Consider the following 22578-nt stretch of genomic DNA (forward strand, 5'->3'; position numbering starts at 1 on the left):
TCAAATTTGATAAAAATGACTTGCTTTCAGTTAAAAACACATCTTATAATTTGTTGCTATGATCACTTTTTAGCCAATTGGAAAAGGGTAGCTTAGCCCCTTTTTTTTTTCATCTCATGCCATCAATTAATCGGGGACTTTTCTCATTTCTTTTGGAGTGCTACATGTCCTTTTTAAGGGATTACATGTATAAATCTTTTGTATTTTTAACTTAATAAATATCTCCATTAAAAATGTACGGAAGTTAAAAGGAGAAGGGAATTGGCTTTAAATGATCAAAACAGTAACTCCCAAACAGATTACTCCTACAAGACACCAAGCTCATAAATATATATTCGTTGAGAAGAATATATAAGGTTGCTTCTAGGAATTTCCAACAAATAAAGAAAATGTGCCTTCCAGAAAAAAGAAAAAAAAATCTCAAATTTTACGAAATTTTGCCTATAAAAAAATCAGCCAACTAACTATACTAACATGATTGAACAAATCAGAAAACCAACCAACCATCATTAGTTCAATTAGCTTCTAACAATCAAGTTGGTTTTTGGTCTGTGTTCACCCCTACTAGCCATAAACCATCCCCTAGTGGTTACTCTATTTCATCAATGCTCCAAACTAATTCGTATCATCAACCCCCTGGTTTAACTATTACAGATCTTTGCAATGCAAATAATACTTCTACCAAAGAACTAATGGAAGTCGTGTTACTCAATTAAACGAACCAGTTAATCAACTATGATCTGGATCGTATTAAGAATTGAAAAAACATGTCTCTAACACCTTCACTATCCATTATATAAAATCATTGACACTTTCTAATCACATAAACTTGGAAAACATATATGCTGGAGAACAGAATCTTGATTCCTACGGGAGGATGTAATGATAGATTGTAGTTACCTAAGGCTTGTCTGCAAATACTCATCAAACATGTACCTCCTAAAATTGCACAACGTCGATTCAATACAAGAAAATTATAGTCCCATAATGTGCAACTATCACCTAAAATTGCAGGCAACGAAGACTTATAAACAAATCTTACTAACAACATCAAGTTGGTTACATTAATTTGACACTGGTGATGCAACCAACTCATCTACTTTCTTTTACCACCACTGGACTTCGATTTCTTAGTTATTGCTTGTTTGGTAGGCTTTTCTGATGTCTCCTGTTGGATTAAAATAAAATGTGCAACAGAAATAATATTGATCATTAAAAGGGAAAGAAAGAAAGAAAGAAAGAAAGAAAGAAAGTAAAAGTAAAAGTAAAAGTAAAGAACGCTGCAGTCAATAATCGAAATCTTAATTCCTGGACTAGTTGCGAGAATAATGTGGTGCCACGATGCAAAAGACAAAGTAAAACGGCAAATTTACATAAATAGAAGTGATGACAATGCAATCACAAGTAATCCCACTACAACTACCTCTAAAATTAAATTGGAAGTGGATATGACAAATGTGCGGCAAAATGATTGATTAGCATGTTGCATATCATGCGTCTTACATCGTTTCTTGCACTAATTTTTTATCCCACACTTCAGGACTGCGTCAGAAACTGCTTCTACACTGCGCACCAACTTTTATAATATTAAAGAACCACAGGGTGGGTTTTAATTAACCAGGACTCCTACAAATCCAGAGCCTGAGCTCCTTAATTATCGTTTCCACTCTTTATTTGTAGAGGTACAATAAGTTCAAGGAATTAAGGATGAAGATTTTCAAGTACATTTCTGAAAGCCAAAGCAATTACATAGGCTTCATTACATAGATTAGTTAGTCACCCTAAAATTTCACAAGGGGTTTCAGCTTCATGTGCCGAAGCATACAGCCATAACTAATGGCCCTGACCCCGAGTACTTGGAGGAATGGTCTAACATTGACATGCCTAGGCTGCCAATGGCCTTTGTCCTTGACGAATAAAATGCTTGAGGGGAGAATTTATGTTGGGCTCCTGGTTTGGGAGATCTAAGTACACATTTGTTTACCTGTCATTCAGTGTAGTAAGGTAGAGACGGTTAGGTCTCTATATCCCAACAGTTCTAATCTTTATAGAACTTGATCAAAATAGAACTTCTTTAATACTTCTCGTTTAATGAATTTTGAAGGTAATTTGAGATAAGAGAGAAGTGAAGAGTCTGAAGTAAATTAGACAGAAAGAGACAAGGAAGCACTCTTGGAAATATTACAGTGGTACATAATATTGCAGTCAACACCAAGGAACCTTGAAGCTTAAATCAATTTCAGTCCAATCAATGTTGATATTGTAGAACAACATAATTATATCAGTTTTTCTTTTAAAAAAAATGATAGATTAACTAATCCAAGAAGGAAAATCTACAGAGGTGCAAGTGTTACTGTCACAATGCCATTAAAATATTATTGTAACTTTAAATTTTTAATTTTGATAAGTTTGTTTGAATATGGATGTTGAAGTAGAACGGAAGTTAAATTTTATAAATCCAAAACATCAGATACAGATAAGATGGATACTGAAGGGTGACAACATACCTTTCGCTTAATGGATACTGAAGGATTAGTGACGGGCTTGAAAAATGACTCCATCCTGAAAAGGAAGTGTTCAGAAGGGGAAAAAAACGATGAAAAATATTGTGGAAACAATAACCAATACTACAAACTTAAAAGGACAAAGAAACTGAAATGTTAGATCTAACTTTAAAAAAATAAACTGAAACTTAAATGTAAAAAAGAATAACTCAACTCCACAGGAAGGATAAACAGCGCGATTGGCCAAAGAGATGGAGAATGTTTATTCTTTCAGGAGTAAATGAAATTGCATAGTTAATACTTACCGGCCCTGTGATGATTTGTTCTTGGCTGCCTTAATTTTTTCTACTGCCTGATGACAGAACAAAAATGATGAATGAGAAAAAAAATTTATTCTCCGACTTTCAAACAAAAACTGACATAACAATCGAGATTATTAGGAGGATAAACCTTCGTGACTCTCTCACTGTTGAACCCATTCTCATTCACCAAAAATGCTAATAAGCCCTGTAATAGATGTGAGATTAGAACTTTAATATCATAATATGTATGTGCGCCCCAGGAGAGATTAAAACTTTAATATCATAATATGTTTGTGTGCGTGTGAGCACAAGTATATAAAATGAAGGGGGGAAAAAAACTGCTGCGAGAAGCCTTTTAAACCAGAAAAGATAAATTACTTCTTCATCTGGAGTAGTCCACTTGATGTCAAGTTGCTCTTCATCAGTACATACTAGTGGTTCTTTAAAAAGCTGCCGGGCCTCTTGATAAGGCCAATCATCTGGAATTTGGTACCTGTTTACAACATAATAATAATAGTAAGAGAAACAAGAAAGCATTCTGTTTTTATTTCCTTGCCGCAACAATAACATGAAATCATTGCGTATCTGCAAAAAACATGATTCATCAATCGAATTTAAGAAGATGCCTGAATATCTAAACTAGGGAGAGAGATAAACCAATTGCTTAAAAGACTTGGCAGGAACCCAAGACTGATGCTGCTTCAAAACGACGATGAGGCTTTATGGAATGTGAAGAGAAAATCAATAGACAAGTACAAGATTCCTCTAGTGGGTGTTTGGTGGCCCGTAATGGGATGGGGTTCAACATGGGATGGGATGGGATTGATCGTTTTGGGGCTTGATTTGTAATATAAAACTCATTATGTTCCGACCGTTCTCAATCCAACCCTCTTTTGTATTGTTTTCACGCTTCACGATCTCATTTTCGTTCTGTCTTCGATTACTCACGCTTTTCAACACTCCATTCCTAGTAATATTGACTACATTTCAGCTCTCGAAACAGCCTCCTAAAGTATCAAAATTAACCACTGAGCATTTGGGAATAACAAGGGTCTCTTTCTTACAAGAATAGTGAAGAGAGAAGGCTTTTAGAAATCTTGGATTCACCTCATTATTAGTCACAATAAAGAAGATGAAAAATTCAGAAGAATCCCCTTTGAATGCTTAGCTTCTTCTCGCGGCTCTTTTTGTGGTAAAATATCATCAATAGAAAAGAGAGGATCAACCACATTAGGACCGACAGCAGTAATTCCATCAAGATCAGGGGACTTAATGACTTCTAAGCCATCCAGATCTTTCAAGTTGAAAAGTATATATGATCTAAGGGTGCCTTTGAACCAACAGCTACTTCTTTCCACTTATCTTATGCAACAAAATAAATTCTCCATCTTCCATCATCTTTTTTATTCTCATCAAATCCACTGAATTTGAAAAGTTTTTGAAGGATAAATCACCCTAAATTAAATTACTCAAACTTGGATAATCAACAGAAGCTATATCACCAAATGAGAGAAATTTCAACCATTACCATCCTTAAAATCAATTCTGCTAGAATGAAGCCATATTTTTTTCCCCAAAAGCACATATGTTCATTTTAACTTCAACCAAGGCACTGAATAATCTATGAAATTAAGGTTTTTGGAGGCAGTGCTCACAAAAACACCTAAATTTTGCCCTATAGTTCCAAAGAATGATCATTTCCAATATTCCAAAGGATAGTTTTCTATTGATATCCAACCTCCAAAACCTTTAATAGACTCCATAGGAGAGTGATTCTTGGTAGACCAATGCTCAATTTTCAAGTGAAGATCACCAAAAATCCTCCATTTACCATCAAAATTTAATTCTAAAAGATTATCGTCAATCTTCACGAAGGTCTTATCATCCATAAAAGGATTTAAAAATTTTGGACTGAGAAGAATCTTCCTAGGAATTCTAAATTTCCTTCTCAGAGTAGTGGGCAAGCAACCTAGATACCACCAAAATGAAGTTCAAATCAGTATCACTAGTTCCTTTTCTTTTCTTACCCAGAATTTAGAAACCTCAAGGGAGTGAACTTTAATCGTTAGGTCTGATGAGTTGCAATTCTGAAAATAACTTGTGTTTTGCTTGATCGCTCCCACATAACTTCTTGGAATTTGCTTGTTAGTAATCGACTCATCTTGATATTTGGCTGCTACCTTCAATTGATGGGAAATTTCATGCTCCAACTGCATCTTGTTCTCAAGAGTTGAAAAGAAATCACTTACCATATCCAAGACAACCATCCACCTTTTTTATCAATGCCAGCAGGGACTCGCACAATCTTCCTTCCTCCCGAGGAACACCAAACAGAACATTTAAAATGCCAATCACAAGATTATTTGAATTTAGATAAATGAATGACTCCAAAATCCACCTTAAATTTTTTTTAAAATAGTGAATAAACTGAATTTTGCAAGGCAGTAGCACAATTTTTCATCCTGTCCATAGAAATTCATAAATTTTTTCTCTTCCTTTATAGAGTGCTTGAAGGTCATATTGCCAAGGTCATCCTAATAACAAGTGACAAACATCTGCACCCAAGACATCGCATAATATTTTATCCTGTTGTACTGATTTCCAATTGATAGTAGTACTATGCAAATTGAATTCACTGTTGCTTCTCCCACTTTTTAGTCTGACTAACCTTGTAACGAATTGGATGTGGATCCACTTGTAAGAATTTGAATGTGTATCTGGATCCACTTTGAGATTTAAGGCCATGACAAGTTTTTAAGATAATGTTTTCGCTACTTCAGCTGTCTATAAGACTGTTGCACAGCTTCCCATTACTTGTACATTGCGTAGAAACAAAGAATGTCATTGTGGTTAGTTTTGATTTGGGTGTGAGCAGAACTTTTTTCATAACACATTAGAGTTGTTCTCCATCATCGGGGCTCCAGAAAATTTGCATTCAGTCCGGTTGTTCTTCCTCGTTATCAATTTCTTGATTCTCTTCATCAACTACAGCCACTGCCCTTCGAAGGTGACAGTCGTTGAACAAGTGCGTTGTTTGTCCACAACAAAAACACTTGCCTAAGTTGGGTATTGCAAATTAATTCTGTGTTTTGTCATCTTTTCCCACAGGAACCGAGGTATTGGAGGAGCTGCCTATTTGGAAGTCATTGAAGTTGCGCCGAAATGTATTATTGATCTGCCCCAAAGAGTTCTTGTCTGGTTGCCTCTTCCTCTACAGTTAACCATTCTACATTAAGGTCAAAATTGATTCGATAAATGGTTTTTTGTTATTTTTATCAACCTAATGTTCTCCCACTACGTTCTCTCTACAATGTGAGTCTCGTGGGGAGGATTTAGTGGAAAGAAAATCTTTTTCTCTTCACAAGTTAGGCAATGGAAAACAGATTTCAATTGAAGAAAAGAGAGGGTCCGAGGTGAATTTTTTAGAGCTGGAAGCCGGAACGGCAGCGTGGGTGCGAGATTGTCTGAAGGGAGCAGTGGCATTGAAGACCACAGATGGGTTTTGGCAAAGAAGGAGACTAGATTCAGCGGTCATTTTCTTCCAAATTGTCTAACTCCAAGAGCGGTTTGCGTTGGGTTCATTGGAATTCTTTAAAGGGATAAAGGCTCATATCTTCATTTCGAAAGGTCCCCTTAAAAAGAGTTGGTGTTCGGTAGCAGAGGAGATCACCAGGTTCCGGCCCTCTCCGTCCTCAGTGGTGTCTAAAAGGATTTCGGAGGCGCCACTAGATCCATTAAACTTTGTAGTGGTTGTGCGACAGGAAGGTAAAAAGGGAGAAGAAGTTAGAGAAAAGCAGAGGGAGTGTGTTTTAGTGGAGGAGGAGATCTTTTCTGATTGGGAGTGCGATCTTGCCTTTGATTTATCAGCAACGGTGTTGGTGGAAAGGCTGAGAGCTAAGCCTAGTTGGTCTGTGGTAAGGGAGTTTCTGGAAAAGGAAGGGATCCAAAGAGCTTCTCTACAACCGTTTTGCTCTAATCTCGCAATTTGTCTTTGTGAAAGTGATGAGATTGCAAGTTTGTTACCGAGCAAGGAGTTGGGTGCCCTCTCTGAGGATTTTGCGTTTTCTGATTGGAACTTTTGGTTGGTAGCTGAAGGAAGTTCCTCCTCAAATTGGCAAACCTGTGTGGGGGTGTGTTGGAGGCTAAGAAGATTGATTTGCCGAAGGAATGGCAGTCGGAGATTTATTTTCATTCAAAAGGCAATGTGAATGGCTTCATCCCTACGATGTGCTCGGTTAACCATGGAAAATTCTCTTTTCCAGTCAGATTTTCTGTCGGCTGGCGAAAGACGACTGAGGAGCAAAGGTTGTCGGAGAGAGCTCCTGTGGTGTCAGGTACGGTTCGCTTCTCTCTGTCTCCGCCTCAACAAGGTTATCTGGGGAGCTAAAGACATAGTGGCTAGTGTGGGAGGGCCTCAGTTTTCGAATTTTGAGTCTGTTTGGCCTCCCGCTAAGAGTCCTTTATCCATTTCACCCAAAGACAGACAAAAAGCCTGACGATGAGAAGCCAAAAGAGATTGGGAAAGGTGGACCCAAACCACTCTTCTAGCAATACCCAATCCAAGCAACCGATTGAATCCAATGAAGTTTTGGGCTGGGAAGGAGTGGCGGGGAGGATTTGTGAGAGGAGTCCAACCCATCTGATCCTTCTGTTATGAGTTATTTAGACGATGATTCTTTTCTCACTTCCTCTATGATGCTGATCGTAGTCCTTTTTCGGTGGGCCTTCTCACTACTTTTAAGGAAGACGAGTCAAAAGATATGCAGTCGGGAGGTGAAAGTGTTGCTGGCTCCAATGCTACAGAGAAAGGGGAGAACCTTGGGGGGGGGGGGAATTTTGCCAACCTCTCCTTCCGGCAAGGATACCATCCAGGTGCAGGTTCCCTAGCCAGTTTAGCACATGATGATGGTTGGGCCGCCAAGGCAGGTTAGTATTCCTTTCGTTCCTTCGTCTCTTAATCCTTCAGAGGAAGTTTGGGAGTTGAGAGAGAAGGGGGTGTCTTCTTTAGTCCCTAACAAGGTCAGACTCGACGCCTTCAGCTAAGGGTAAGTCTGTTGTGTCAGACGTTTTGTGTAGTGAGTCTTGTCTTTTTCCAGATTCTTCTACAAATGCCATCCACAATACCGGTGGGGCCTTACCCTTTTTCCGGTCTATTCTTTAGGTTACGGGGGTTCTGAGATTGTTGTTTGGTCAAATGTGGTGGGTGTTGGGACAGTGGGAGGTTTTGTGCTTTTGTCTAACGGGGTTTTGTTAGGTGATCCTTATTCCAAGCTAATCCTCTCTTGGTTCCGTGTTCAATGTCGAGTGGGGAGCCTTTAAGTGGTTGGCCATACGACTAGGGTGTTTTGGGGTCAATGGGCATTAAGAGGGTGGAAGCAGAGATTCCTAGTGAGTTGAGTTCTAAAAGGAAAAGGGAGGAATGAAGGTGGTCGGCGAAAGGATTAATAGGATGGAGCGTGAGCTAAGGAAACTTGAAAGTTCAGTGAATTGCGAAAGGAGGAAGGCCTCTGTGGAAACGGGTAGTATTCCGTCTCAATGTTGAAAATTGTTTCTTGGAATGTTAGAGGGGTGAAGGGAAGGGAAAAGAGGAGATTAATAGAGGTTCTTAGACAAGAAAACCCAGATATTGTGATTTTATCAAAGACTAAGCATGGTGATTTTGAGCTTCAGTTTATCGGAAGTATCTAGAAGTTTAGAAGGGTGGCATGGGAGAATATTGACCCCTTAGGGAAGGCCGGAGGGATATTGGTTATGTGGAACAGTAGAAGTCCGTTAGCTTTGGAAGTGACTAAAGGTTTTTTCTCGCTTTCATTACAGTTTGTCTGGAGAAATGGTGAGAGGTTTTGGATGACGGGTGTGTACGACCCTCCTTGACCTAGAGGAAGGATTCAATTCTTGAATGAGTTGGGTGCCCCTTTTGGCCTTGGTGGGTTGAAATGGTGTCTCGTGGGAGATTTTAACATGGTTCATTCTCTTGTTGAAATGGGAGATTTTAACATGGTTCATTCTCTTGCTGAAAAGGCCCCTCAGGGGAGGGGAAATAGATCCATGAGAAAATTCAACGAGTTTATTAAAGGGGGTCATTAGGTTGATCCTCCCTTCTTGATTGGGTCCTAGGGCAACCCCATCGGGCCCAGGAGCCGTTTGGGGCACCAAATGAGCTCCGTTCACAAAACCGTTAGGCGCACGGCTTTTTTCATCGTTCTTAACCCTTGGGTCCGTTTTCGCCCGCGGAAAGTTCGCGCACAAAAATTGGGCCCCGGGGCAGCCCCGTCAGGCCTGGGAGCCGTTTGGGGCATCAAATGAGCTCCGTTCGCAAAACTGTCTGGCGCACGACTTTTTTTCAACACAACAAAGCCTTCATATTTCCCTTTTTCATGAATTCTAGCAATTAGTGCACTTTGAACTTCACTAACTAAGAGGAATAGAAAAGAGGAAAGAGGATCCTCTTGCCTAATACCTCTAGTAGCGAGATTATGCCTCTTAGACTAGCATTGACAAAAATTGAGAACTTTGGATTAGATATATAGCCCATAATCCATGAGATCCAACGAGCGTCAAAATTTTTCCCATATAGAACTTTCTCAATAAACTTCTAATCCACTCTATCAAAGGTTTTTTCTGGATCAAGCTTTAAAAGTCATCCTTTTTTCTCCTTGGATCTGTAATCCTCCACAACTCCATTGGCAATGAGGATAGGGTCAAGGATTTGTCTTCCGTCAATAAATGCACTTTATGTAGGAGCAATTATGCTTGGCATAATTACTTTGAGTCTTTCAGCAAGCACTTCGGCTACTATTTTATATACAATAGTGGTTAAGTTGATAGGCCGAAAATCCTTTACCAACACTGCATCTTCCTTCTTTTGTATCAAGCAAATGAAGTTTTCTTTGATATAAAATTCCTCAAGCAAATTCATAAAGTTGACTTTTAACAAATCCTAGGTTTTAAGGATAAATTCTGAGGTATAGCCATCCGGTCTAGGAGTTTTATTCTTTCCCAATTCTTTTACTGCCCTTCTGATCTCTGTTTGGCTGAATCTTACCACCAACTGGTTGTTTTGCTCTCTTGTCACTATCGGCCAGTCTAGATTGAATGGAATATACCGAGCCCCGTCACAATTGGAGTAAAGTATTGAATAGAACCCCAAAATAATCTCTTCGATTTCCCGAAAGGATTTGATTGGTAAGCCTTGGTCATTGACCAATTCTGAAATCAAGTTTTTCCTCTTCTTAGCGGCTAGGAAACAATGGAAAAATGTTGTTTTTTCATCCCCTAAATTTAACTAATTTAGCTTACTTCTTTGCATGAGATTCCTTTCATCCACACGATAGAGGTCCATCAAATCTACCTTCAATGATATTCTTATGTCCTCTTCCAAGGAGTAATCTTCTAAATTTTCAACAAGTTGGTCTCTTCGTTTAATTCCTTTCAACAAATATTCTTCCTTGTTTTTCTTATTGTTCTCATATGCTGCAAGCCATCTTTTTAAGTTCGTTTTAAGCTTCGTAACTTGGAGGAAATTATGAAACTCACCCAACCTTGCTGCCCATCAGTTTTCCAATGACCTTTCAATCAGCCGACAACACTCCTTAATGTTCATCCAACTATTACAAAATCTAAAAGGGGTTGGTCCCCATTCAAAGGCCTTGACTTCAAACAAAAGAGGGAAGTGATAGGATAAGATACATGTTTGCCTTACCACTCTTTGAGTTTTCAAAAACCTCTTCCCAATTATTAGAAACAAAGAATCTATCAATAAGAGATCTTGAAACCACTTCTCCTTCTCTAGACCACATGAAACAACCATTGGAAAGAGAAATTTCTAGCAATTTAGTTTCTTCGATGAACTTATTGAATTTTCTCATATCTCTTGTAGCTCTTCCCACAGGATAACGCACATGTCTGCAGCGAGTACTATTAAAGTCTCCTCCAATACTCTGTTCATAGTCTACTTCTTTCTCTATAGTCAGCAGGACCATAGACATTCATTATCTAACATACTTTCTTGCAAATAATCAAGCATTTGACTGACAAGGAAAATTCAGCTTTAAGTACATTTATAACGGATATTTTTCCTTCATCCAACATGATTAGTTAATAATCCACCAGATAGACTGTTTGCTTCCACAAAAGCCCATCCAATGTCCTTCGAGCTCCATATACTTTTGATGAAAGCTCTATCAAAGCTATCTCTCTTTGTTTCTTGAAATAAAACTATATCTAGATTAATCCTTTTTAAGAATCTTTTTATCGCCAATCTCTTTGACTGATCTCCTAGACCTCTTGTATTCCATGAAATGATCTTTCATTGGTCCAAGTCAAAATATCAAACTACTAATCAATGCAAGGCTGAGCTCAAATACACTCCTACTCAACCAAGGGTGATATCACATTCTTCAAGGATGGAGTATAGATTCGGAGGAATATCATTCTTTTTAAGGGGGGTAAAAGAAAAACCTTAACACTTAGTTGTCTCTTGAACTTCTTCAGCTTGGAACAGATGACCCAAGGCCTTGTCAAGGTCTTTTATAACTTCATCATCCTCATCAATTTCATCTGCTTCATCTTTTTCGATCTCTTCACTACTTACACTAGCAATTGATTCTTCATCAGCTTCTTGTGAATGATGATATATAATGATTAGATATTTGCTTGGAGTACCTTGCACAAAAGAAGTATTTGAATCTGGTACTTTATAATCTGAATAACAAATGAATTTTTATGAGAGTTTAAGCTCACTGACCTGTCTTGTATGATGTCGGGTAATTTGTTCTTCACACAACATTCCTCGAGAAGATTTGAATTTGCAATTATAGACCATGAGTTGAGAAAGGAGGTCTTCTTTCTAGCAAAATGTTTGGGGAATGGCTTGAACAAATGTGCACGTCTTTTGGAAACTAAAGGGATTTTTGTGTTCTTTGCTTTTATTTGAATCCTAGAGCACAAGAGAGACATCCGACAATTATTAACTCTTTTCTTCTAAAATCTTCCCATGAGAGAGAGACTTGCTATCATCAACTTCCATTTTATCATTTATGTTAAATTCGGCTACATTTAATTTATTAGGTGAGTGGTTGGGGATTGAGGAGGGAAGCTTTGGAATCAGGGCGGCTTTGATCTTGGCATTTCTATTAGGAGAATGTGACGTTAGATACAACTTTAAAATCATCCATCTTAGACTTTTGGTATTCCATCGGGGGAAGACCAAGAGACTTTTTTTGAAATTTTGTTTTCGCGCCTTCTGGAAGGGAGGTTTTTTCGACTATCTTCTTGTGAATTCACTTCGGCCAAAATATCTCTCCTCATTAAATTAAGACCTGTGTTCACATCAAACTGGTTTGGAACTCCGGTGTGCTACTCCGTCGTCCGTAGCTTTGGGATATTTTCCTCCAACGAGCTCTGTTACGGGTCTTTTCCCTGGTCCTTCTTTGGACTAGACACAAAAGGATTTCTTGAGAAGTTGGTTGTGTTTTCGACTACTTCAAGGAATGCCCAGTCCGGATTCAGTATTAAAAGTTCCACATCTTCATCTTTCATAACCTGGTTAAAACAAGTTAAATCAATTGGATTAGACAAACAAATCACCTTTAACTTTAGTCAGAGGATCCAATAGCTCTATATCTCCATAATTCAGAAAAATGTATCCGCGATTCTCATCTGAAATTTCTATTGTAGCGGGCATAAAACCACAAAGATTCTTCTTGACTTGGATTTTGGCTTCAGCTACATTTAGCATATTCAAAGTTTCATTTGAAATAGATTCTAGGCCTCCAAAGTATGCTCTTATAGCTTCAAACGTATGCCTGCACCAGTAGTCTAGAGGAAGATTTTTAATCGAGAACCACCCTCCATAACCTTTCAACACTTTCGAACGGCTATGCTCAAATTTATTCCACTTTTCTAGCTTCAAATGGAACTTACCATATTCTTGCCATTTCCCAATATGCTTTATTATATCTTCCAAATTTCCTTAATCCAATTTTATTAAGGCATTTTTCGTAGATAGGAGATTGATAATGATGTCGGAATTGAAGTAAAACTTTAACGTGGTGGTTATCTCAAGACAATTATTAAATTCAAAGTCTTGAAACAACCCATAGATTGTTAAAATCTTCTTTAAAAACTTCAAACTCTTTTAGACCCAATAATGTTTCTTACTCTATTTATCGAATTCTGAAACAAGGGAAGGTAATCGATTAATTTTACCACTCTTTATCATGCTATGTTTTTCCAGTGGTAAGACAGAGCAACTCGAGTTTCTCTTGTTTTTAACAATATCAATGAAGTTGGATGCTTCTACTAAATTTCTACAAAAAAATGACGCCCTTTTTTGAGTAAGAAACAAGTGATGATCGGTTTTCAGCTTCAAGAAGTCTCTAAGCATATCAACAAAAGATTGTCAACCCTAAATTGAATCACCCGATGGGATGTGAATAAAAAATCTGCCCCCTAAGGATGGCCAAACTACACATCTCATTAACCACCCCGATGAGTTGCTGATCTTGGATAATTTTGTTGCGTTGGAGGCATCTCTTCCATTCCTTACAAAGAAGCTCATGATTGGGTTCTTGATCAAATCTGAGATGTTATCCACGAACCAGACGAGTTGCGATTCGATAATTATACAAATAAAATAATTATTAAAAATCATAAATCAGAGGAAGTAACAAGGGGTGTAGCATCTTTTAATGTTTCCTTGCATGCCAACAAATTGCAACTTTAGTTTTTGATGATCCTATCCTAGATTCCATTATGTAGTACTCTTGCCACAAACTAACATCTTGGCCATAAATTGTAAGTGCATATTTGGGGTGTAGCATCTTTTAATGTTTCCTTGCATGCCAACAAATTGCAACTTTAGTTTTTATGATCCTATCCTAGATTCCATTATGTAGTACTCTTGCCACAAACTAACATCTTGACCATAAATTGTAAGTGCATATTCAAATAGCTTTCGAGCATTTGCAAGACCATCTTTTATTCCCTGCAGATGCAAGGTCGGATTCCAGTTGAAAATACATTTGGTACATAGCAAGCCCGGGATGGGGTAATCCAAGAAATTTCTTATACACTTCTATTGTGCGTTGAATTCCATCTTTGCTTTGCCCAAGTAGCTAATTCAGTTAACCGGCCAAAAGGTTGTAATTCTAGCTTTTCTAGAAGGGTATTACTTGGGATGCACCCATCTCAATGCATCACACTCTCATCACTCACATCAAAAAAGAATTAAAATATTACCAAAAATAAATAAGAATTTACCACATGTCAAATTATGATTAGACAATTTGGTGGGATGCACAAATATAGGTATTACCCGAGATGCATCTAAGTATTTTTCTTTCTAGAATGCCTTGCTTTAACTCGAGACATATCAAGCAATTTTGTACCTCTTTCCTTTGGCTGAATCAAGTCTAGCTCCAAGGTGGTTGAATTCTTCCGTTTATTTCCCCACCATTGGTGATCCTTGTCAACAATTGTGATGTTGAGTGAAAAGAATGTGTTCTTAGTTGATAGGCAGAAAGCTTTCTTTGAGGAGGTTTAGCATGCTTGGCCAAGTCTTGATGGTTCTTTTCCCACAAGCACGCTGGTTATTTTGTGTGGGTCCCACCACATAGATGCTCCACCTTTGAGCTTTAATGCAACCAATTTGACGTTTTCATCCCATGAACATCTCCACCTTTGAAGTTCACTGCAACCTTTTCATCCCATGCGTTCAGGTAATCGAAGAAGTTTTCTACATTCTTGATCCAATCATGAAAATCCTCCACATCAAGATTACCATTGAAGCTTGGTAGATCAATTTTTGTTTTGTAGTTGGTGGTCCAATTCGGTTGTGGGTTGGGAATGAAGCCATTTTTCCTTCTAAGTGTTATGGAATATATGTGCAAGAATATGATACCCATGCATACATCAAATTGAGTAAACAAGTTTAAGCATATTCAAGATAAATTTTCACTTTATGATATGTATTTAAATCTAGAAAAAGGTCACCTCTCTTTATTTATGTTCTCTAATATAGTTTCTATAGACCCATGTTGACGGATAAGCTTTAAAGCAGTCTGCCCCCCTATACCTGTGGGGAAAAGCAGGGTTCTACATTCAGAATATATAAAACTAGAACAGCACAACAAAATTTGAATATCAATATCAATAAGAGGTCAATAAAACATATATAGGATCCATATACCTCGGATATTATCACAATAATCACATCCAGAAAGAATGCACAAATCGATAAATTGGTCCATGGTGAGGTTCAGCTCCTCCAAAATCTAAAATGAAACAAATTATTTAGTGAATGATAACAAAAGTAAATAGCCAAATCAAGATGGAGACAAATCACCTTTGCCACTTCAAATTCCATAACTGGGATCTTCCTTGAGCTCGGATCCATTAAATGACGAAGAAATCTGGGAGATCCAAATGTTAGCGAATCCATGTCTTCTGACGCCACGGCGTAAACCTGGAATATATGAATTTTGAGAAACACTCTTTTTCTAACAAGAGAATTTTCAGTGATGCAATGGAAAGAAACTAATGCTCAATAGATACAAAGGCCCACAAGCGAGCGAAGGAAAGAAACAACAACAAAAGAAACGAATATAGTGATAAAAATAACGATAGAAGGCTGCACATAGTAAGAAAATACCCAATTAGGCAGGAGAAATAAAAACGGACCAATTTAAACTTACATCCGAAAAAGAAGAGTGTTTTCGAGGCGACCATGGGCGCGCGCCTGAGGCGAGAGGCGAGGCGCCCAGGGGCCTGTGTGCCTCATACGTAGCTGTGGCGATCAACTTCAATAAGATGCTCGCCCAGTGGCGCCTTGCATCGTGTTGCAGCGCCTTGGCCAAGGCGTGTGCCTAGGGGATATTTAGTGTGTTTTTTTTTTAACCTAATACAATGTTATAAGCTATCACCTAAAGCTCACGTAAAAAAGCCCACTGTAGCCATGCAACCTACTATTATACAGCCGTCTGTGATCATGCAAAAATTAAAAGAAGGAAAACATGTGACTCTTCCAATTCTCCTCAATTACATTAGCTATTTTGAGGAAATTTTAAATCTTCCTTCTCATCGTAAGTTTCTGAGGGACTTCCAAGATTAAGGAAAAACTTTTCTGTTCTTAATATTGGCTGCACTTCTAGGGGAAAATATCCAGAAAAAGGTTAGTGTTTTTTCCTTCCCTTTCATTTTTTCCTTCCCTTTCATTTATTCTTCTTAATCTTGGCTGCACATAAAAATCAGTTCTTTCCCCCTTCATTTATTAGATTACTATTATTAATCTTTTTGGCATTTGTATATAAACTTATGTTCCTCTTCTACATATATTATATATTTATTTATTTAATCATTGCGCCCCGCTTCAATCGGGCATCATCTTTTTGTCGCCTCTCGCCTTGAGGCGATCAAGGGACTTGTCGCCTTGAGGTGCACCTTGCGCTTTGAAAACACTGAAAAAGAATATCCATCAAATGATTTGGAGAGAGCATTAATACAAGGACAGTGAAGGTTAGTCATCTACATTTCTTCCACCTCAAAAGCTGGGGTATTTTTCCTTCACCGTTCCCTTCCCAGAAGAAATCTTGTATTATTCATTCCAATTCTAAACAAATTCTTGAAGGTATAAGAAAAGTAGACAAATAATATGTAGGAAGATTAGAGAGCATCGATTTGCAAAGAGTGAGCCTTCCACCCCTTGGTAAATTGAACATATTCCAATATTCAAGTTTCTATAAAATTTAACCATGATTGGTTGTCAAAAAGAAGCACACTTCGGGTGTCCGCCCGAAGGTAAGCCAAGGTAAATGAAAGGCATAATCTGCAATCCACCGTTTTGAACTTTGCCACTAAATCAAGGAGATTGAGTCATCTACATTAATAGCACAAAGAGAAGATTTCTGCCAATTTACTTTGAAGCTCGATAACCTTTCAAACACCTTACTGTCTTCAAGAAAACTTTCAACATTGAATCATCATATTTACAAACAAGTATCATCGGCAAATTGAAAAATAGGAGCATGAATCTTTGCTGCCCCAACTAAAAAACCTTCAATAGCACTGGACGCTTTCAACTAAAACTGAAAGGTCTTCACTTACTAAAAGAAACAGGAAAGGAGAAAGAGGAACCCCTTGTTGACTCCTTCTAGCAGCCATAATTCTACCTCTAGACCGGCCATTGATGAAAATAGAAAATTTGGAGTCACGAATAAACCAAGAATCTATTTTATCCATATAAAATTTTAAAATAATAATAATTAATTAATTAATTAAAAATAATTTTAAAAAAAAGTCCCAATCAACCAAATCAAATGTTTATTCAATATCAACTTGGTAACAGATGCCGAATTGGCTTTTGGTTGGATCCTTGGATTGAAAAGATACCCCGCTGAATGTTCGTTTTCCTAACTTATATAAGATTGCTATCAACCCAGAAGGTTCAGTAGCAGAATTTTGGGATCATTCCTCCTCATCATAGTCCATCTTCTTCCATAGAAATTTGAAGGATGATGAGATTTTAGATTTTCAAAATCTCCTTGAAATCATTACCGAAAAGAGATTAACAAATAATCAAGACAAGAGAATCTCGTCCATTGAAAACAGTGGAGTCTTCAATGTCAAATCCCTTGAGAAGTACCTATCTCTAGCCTCCCCTTTAGACAAACAGCAGGAGAAAGCACTATGGAAAACTAAAAGCCCTCGGCGAGTTAACATCTTAGTGTGGATAATGTTTTCTGGAGAGTTGAACTGCTCCTCTTTGATGCAGAAGAAGTTGCCTAATCACCGTCTTCCTTTGTATGGCAGACACAGAGGACCTGCTGCATCTTTTTTTTGGTTGCAGCTACGCGGAACAATGTTGGCTGAAATTGTTCTCAATTTTCAATTTGACATGGGTCTTTGGAAATGATTTTCGCTCTAACATTTTGCAAATCTTGATGGGCCCTCCTTTGAAGAAGGAGGCTAAATTGTTCTGGTTCAATGTGGTGAAATCTTTGTTGGTTGTTCTTTGGTTTGAAAGGAATCAACAAGTCTTCCATGACAAGCGGTTGACCTGGTTTGAGCGCTTTGAGACAGCCCAACTTAACGCCTTGTCCTGGTGTACACTATCCAAACATTTTGCAAACTTTTCAATTCGAGAACTGAGCTTAAATTGGCAGGCTTTCATTTCGACAGCTTCGTAGGAGTACTCTGTATCACGAATTTAGTAGTATTTTTGGTTGTTTTGTGTACTGCTGGCAGATTAAGTGTTATGGCCTTGTTTTGTTTGTCATTAGTTTTTCTTTTGGCTGAGTTGTAATTGGTTTCGTCGGACTTTTGGTTGTATGTATTGGTTTGATATTTAGGATGATTTGGAGATGATGGTGGTGCTAAGGAGGTGTCAACCTAGTTGAGATGCCGGGTGCACCTTCTGATCCCTAGTTTTTGTTGCTCGTTGTTTCGTTTTGTATATTAACTTTGTCTCATTTCATTATCTTAATGAAGAGATTGTTTCCTTTTTCAAAAAAAGAAATATCTAACTTGAGAAGCCAACCCTTCCTCTTTTGGATCTATAATCTTCCACAATGTCATTTGCAATTAAAATGGGATCTAGAATTTATCTTCCTTCAATAAAATCACTTTGAGAACTTGAAATAACTGAAGACATAACCCTTTTTATTCAACCAGCAAGGACGTTGGCTAAAATTTTGTATATTAAAGAGGTGAGACTAATAGAGCAATAGTCCTTGACCATTGAGATAATTTTATTTTTTTTTTTTTGAGAAGAAGAAGACGACGACAAATGAAGTTCTCTTTTAAGTAGGTTGATTTGACACGTGTCATTAAACTCACTAAACAATCTGGCAAAAATCTTCTTTGAAAAGGTCCAAAAACTTTATAAAGAACTCATGGAAAGAAATTTGAGAATTCTAGACCATACGTCCTTGCTTCAGCTCAGCTGATGCTCTTATACCAATTTGATGTAGCCTAAATGCTAAAAGGAGAGTAATCTCCAAGAATCAAATCAAGAGTCTTTTTATTAATGAGAATATGACCTAATACAAGGAGGCTCTCTCTATTTATAGAGAATTACAAGAGTCCCAAAAGAATAACTAAAAGAGATTAAAACTAAATTGGTAATTAAAGTGTAATTAATCGAGGATTAACCAAGATTAACTTGATTTTACCAAAATATCTCTATCCTATTACATCAGCAATTTAGGATGATGGTTTTGTGTTTTCCATGTAAAAGGAAAAACACAAAACACAAAACACAAAAAACACAAAAAAACAAACAAAAACAAAAAAAAAAAAAGGTGACCCAATTTTGTGATCGTGTTTGTAAGAACACCCTGAAGACAAGGTGTCTTTGAAGGGCGGGGTCATGTAAGGTACTTGATAATCAATGTCTTAAAAGGCTTAAGGTAGCCTTGAGGCGTTTTCTCATAGAGAGGCGAGGCATAAGCCTCAAGGCACTATGAGGCATAAGCCTCACTTTGAATGTATTGATGATCATAAAATGTAAAACTTTGTATACTTATAACGTAAGGTTACATCATTATTTTTTTCCAAGAACAAAGGAAGTAAAGAAAGAAAACAAAACAAAATATTTTTAAAAAGATAAGGGGGAAAATTTGAGAAAACACTTATGTAATTAAAAGTAGAATTGAAAACAATATATGTTGAAAAATTGTAAAGCATAAAATAGTAGAAACAAAGTTTGAAGTAGCTGCAGCATCACAGAAAAGATAAGATTAAGGAGGAGAAGAAAATCAGTTTTGTCTTCGCTGTGATAATGAACAAAAAAAAAACTAGGAAAAATTACAAAAATAAAAGAGGGAGAAAAACGGTGGATAAGTTTTAGGAAAGAAAAAAAGAAAGGTAGCCTTTTTCTTATGGATCAGAAAGCTAACTTGTTTGCAATCTGCTATTATTTTCTTACCCAAATGAAGACAATCACGTGTCAAAGTGTTTAAGCCTACAAGATAATGTTTTTTTTTTCCTTGAAAACCTAATTGAATGGAATCCCACCACCGCCAACATCTCACCTCATAATTAAAAATCCCATTAAATGGAATCCCACCACCACCAACATCCCCTATACAAACTTGTTGTTTTAATTCTTTTACCCAGTTTTCACTAAGGCTTATGCCTTTCACGCCTCACAAGCAGAAGCACTGAGGCTTAAGCCTCTGTCCATAAAGGCGTAAGCCTTCTTTTACCATGCACAATCGCAAGCCTTGAAGCATTACAAGGCCACCTCGCCTCAAGGTGCGCCTCAAGCGATTTTGAAAACATTGTTGATAATCCTACACTTTCAAGCCAATATCCTCCCCATCATTGCAACCACACTACCTACTCTAAAGATCCATGGCCATAGCTTCCTCAAATGAGTCAACCTTATAAAACTCCTCAGTGAAGAGGGAGAGAAAATGGATTACAAAAGTATGAGATCCTAACATTTCAAATCTTGAATTGCAAAATTTCAATCATATCCAGGTCAATCCATGCAAAAGTATGAGATCTTGTTTCTATCAAAAAGGATTTCAACGGGATTTAAAATAGTCTACGAGGCAAAAGAAGTATGTCAGATACTACAGTTTATTTTGTCAGAGGATATTGCATCCGAGGAGAAAGAACAATTTGCTTTATGACATTTAAATATATTCTAAATCTAAATTGGAATGAGAGAACAAACATGTATCGCTAGCTCAATCTTTACATTGTAGAATCCATTGTGTTTGAAACTTGAAAGCATTGAAATATGTAGAGTTTAATAATGAACTTCAAATGTGTAATTTCTTGAATCTGTCCCTAGGTTTCAGAAACTGGAATGTCAAAATTTTCCCCTTGGTTCTTAGTTCATTGGTCCACATTCAAGAGACAAAAGAAGCATTATCATGCAGAAGGGTACTTGCCTTTCCTAACTTGCAAAGCGCAGCACATTGTGCCTCAGCTTCCGAGGGAGCCTGCAACATCCAAAAATAATGGCAATGTACTCAAACATGTTACGACTGAAGCAATGGATTACTTGAACTGACATCTGTAGTATAGTGTATTATCACCTCGATCACAGGCACTCCCATGAGTCTCAAGAGTCTTTTACAGTCATCATTGTGCTGCTTTGTAACCTGAAAATTTAACCACAAATATAAAATATGTATACGATTTATCTTTTAATATTATACTACTTCCGGAACATCGGCATGCTGCTCCAATCCCTTTACTCATCATTTGTGAGAGTACATGAATCCATTTACGGTGTAATAAGTCTGTTACTTGAGGAAAAATGTTAAAAGCAGATAACTAACCTTCACCGTCCTTTTACTGAATTTCTCAATGTCCTCCTTGTTGCCAACCTAGAATAACAAAAGGAGCAGTTGCCGGAGATGCTTCACTGTCTTATATGATTTATAAAGTACAATACACAAAAGTACAAGAACGAAAAATACCTCGATTGCATCTGCTAGGTCCGTAGTAGCATCTGCTCTTTTTGAATAACTGCATACATAATTAGCATGGAAGGCATGACAATCATGATTGCCCCTTTGAACATAATAAACGAGTTACAATGAGATAACACAGTTACCGTTTTGCAAGTTCTTGTTTTTTCAAATCAGGAGGCTTTCCATCAAAGACATAGCTGAGTACATTTGTCCCCATAAAAGAAAACCATATTAGACAAAATTTTCATGAAAAAACTTGAAATTGAGATGCCAGGGCACAGAAGGAAGTTACACTGGCTTAATTCCAGCTTCGAGAAGCCTTATTGTCCGGTTAAACATCCCTTGCAAATGACTACAGTTTGACATTAAAAAGAAGAAGGTGATACAATTGACACGAAAATATCGCCCACATATAGATAATTCAAAAAAATTTAAATTCAAAACAGAAAGTAGAAATATTAGTGAAGTAACGGCCTACCTAGTGACTTCACCAGCTTCGTTGGTCAGCATCTCAGTCCCAGTTCTTCCCACGACAATCTGCATTAGTTCACGCAGAGATATGAGATACCCAGAGTAATTTTGAATCTGAAGGAAAAAAAAAAAGAAAAGAAATTGGAGAAAGAGGTACTAACAAGAAATTGATAAATACTCATGCTGGCATCAATTGCGATTTTTCGGCCGAAATAGGATTCGAACTTCTGCTCCTTCATGCCCTTGGGGGCATTATCAGCTAAAAGCTTGGTTAAACCCTAAGAACAGCAGGGAGGTGAAAATGGGAAAGGGAAAAATCAGAGTGGAGAAAGTGATGAAAAGAGTGAAGGCAGATACCTTGATGCCCATTGCAGTAGCAGTAGTGGAGAAGGAACCGCTTAGCAAGACGAGACGAGAAAGGCGGGAAGGGGTTCAGGTGAAGGCTATTTTGTAGTGTTGGTGTGTACTGTGTAGGGTAAATGTGAAATCTCAATCTCGTAAACTTGGAGCTAGAGGTTTAACTCCCATTGTGAGTACTTAGTTAAAAAGTCTGTGTTTGAGCTACGAATTGACCACGTGGAATTTGGTAAATGTGTTAATGTAGAGAGGGGGGGGGGGAAATAATGATTGAATTCTGTGATAATGTTTTTGTCTTTATATAAATATTATATTTTTATTGTTTAATTATTAATGAAGATAACAAATATGGGTGAAGTACATTTAGGGATTGTTTGGGGTGTAAAGTTGATATAGGATGTCTAGGGTTTCATATTCATATGTCGATACATAGTTGATATAAAATGTCGGGGTATCTAGTGCAGTTTTTCTAAACTCTAAAAGAATCTATTCAAACGATCTAATTGTTTGTTTTGA

The 22578-nt window shown here is 37.4% G+C and overlaps 1 protein-coding gene across 2 annotated transcripts; it reads right to left on the reverse strand.

Annotated features, from left to right (window-relative positions):
* Positions 1-757: 757 nt before the first annotated feature.
* Positions 758-22223, reverse strand: LOC120071327 (flap endonuclease 1). 2 transcript variants are annotated; one of them, XM_039023534.1, is made up of 17 exons: positions 22063-22222; positions 21867-21983; positions 21713-21771; positions 21527-21586; positions 21378-21431; positions 21241-21289; positions 21100-21147; positions 20854-20919; positions 20707-20757; positions 15153-15272; positions 14997-15081; positions 14801-14882; positions 3185-3299; positions 2955-3011; positions 2810-2856; positions 2508-2562; positions 758-1168 (listed from the first exon to the last, which is right to left on the reverse strand). In XM_039023534.1, exons 1-17 carry the CDS (start codon positions 22072-22074, stop codon positions 1097-1099), a joined length of 1149 nt encoding a protein of 382 aa, XP_038879462.1. In that variant the 5' UTR covers positions 22075-22222; the 3' UTR covers positions 758-1096. The 2 variants fall into 2 exon arrangements, with proteins under 2 accessions (XP_038879462.1, XP_038879461.1); XM_039023533.1 differs by lacking the exon at positions 758-1168 and adding an exon at positions 1427-1984 and having other exon boundaries at positions 22063-22223.
* Between the last annotated feature and the right edge of the window lie 355 nt (positions 22224-22578).

The sequence above is a fragment of the Benincasa hispida genome, chromosome 2, assembly GCF_009727055.1.
Source record: "Benincasa hispida cultivar B227 chromosome 2, ASM972705v1, whole genome shotgun sequence".
In the NCBI taxonomy this organism is placed as follows: domain Eukaryota; kingdom Viridiplantae; phylum Streptophyta; class Magnoliopsida; order Cucurbitales; family Cucurbitaceae; genus Benincasa; species Benincasa hispida.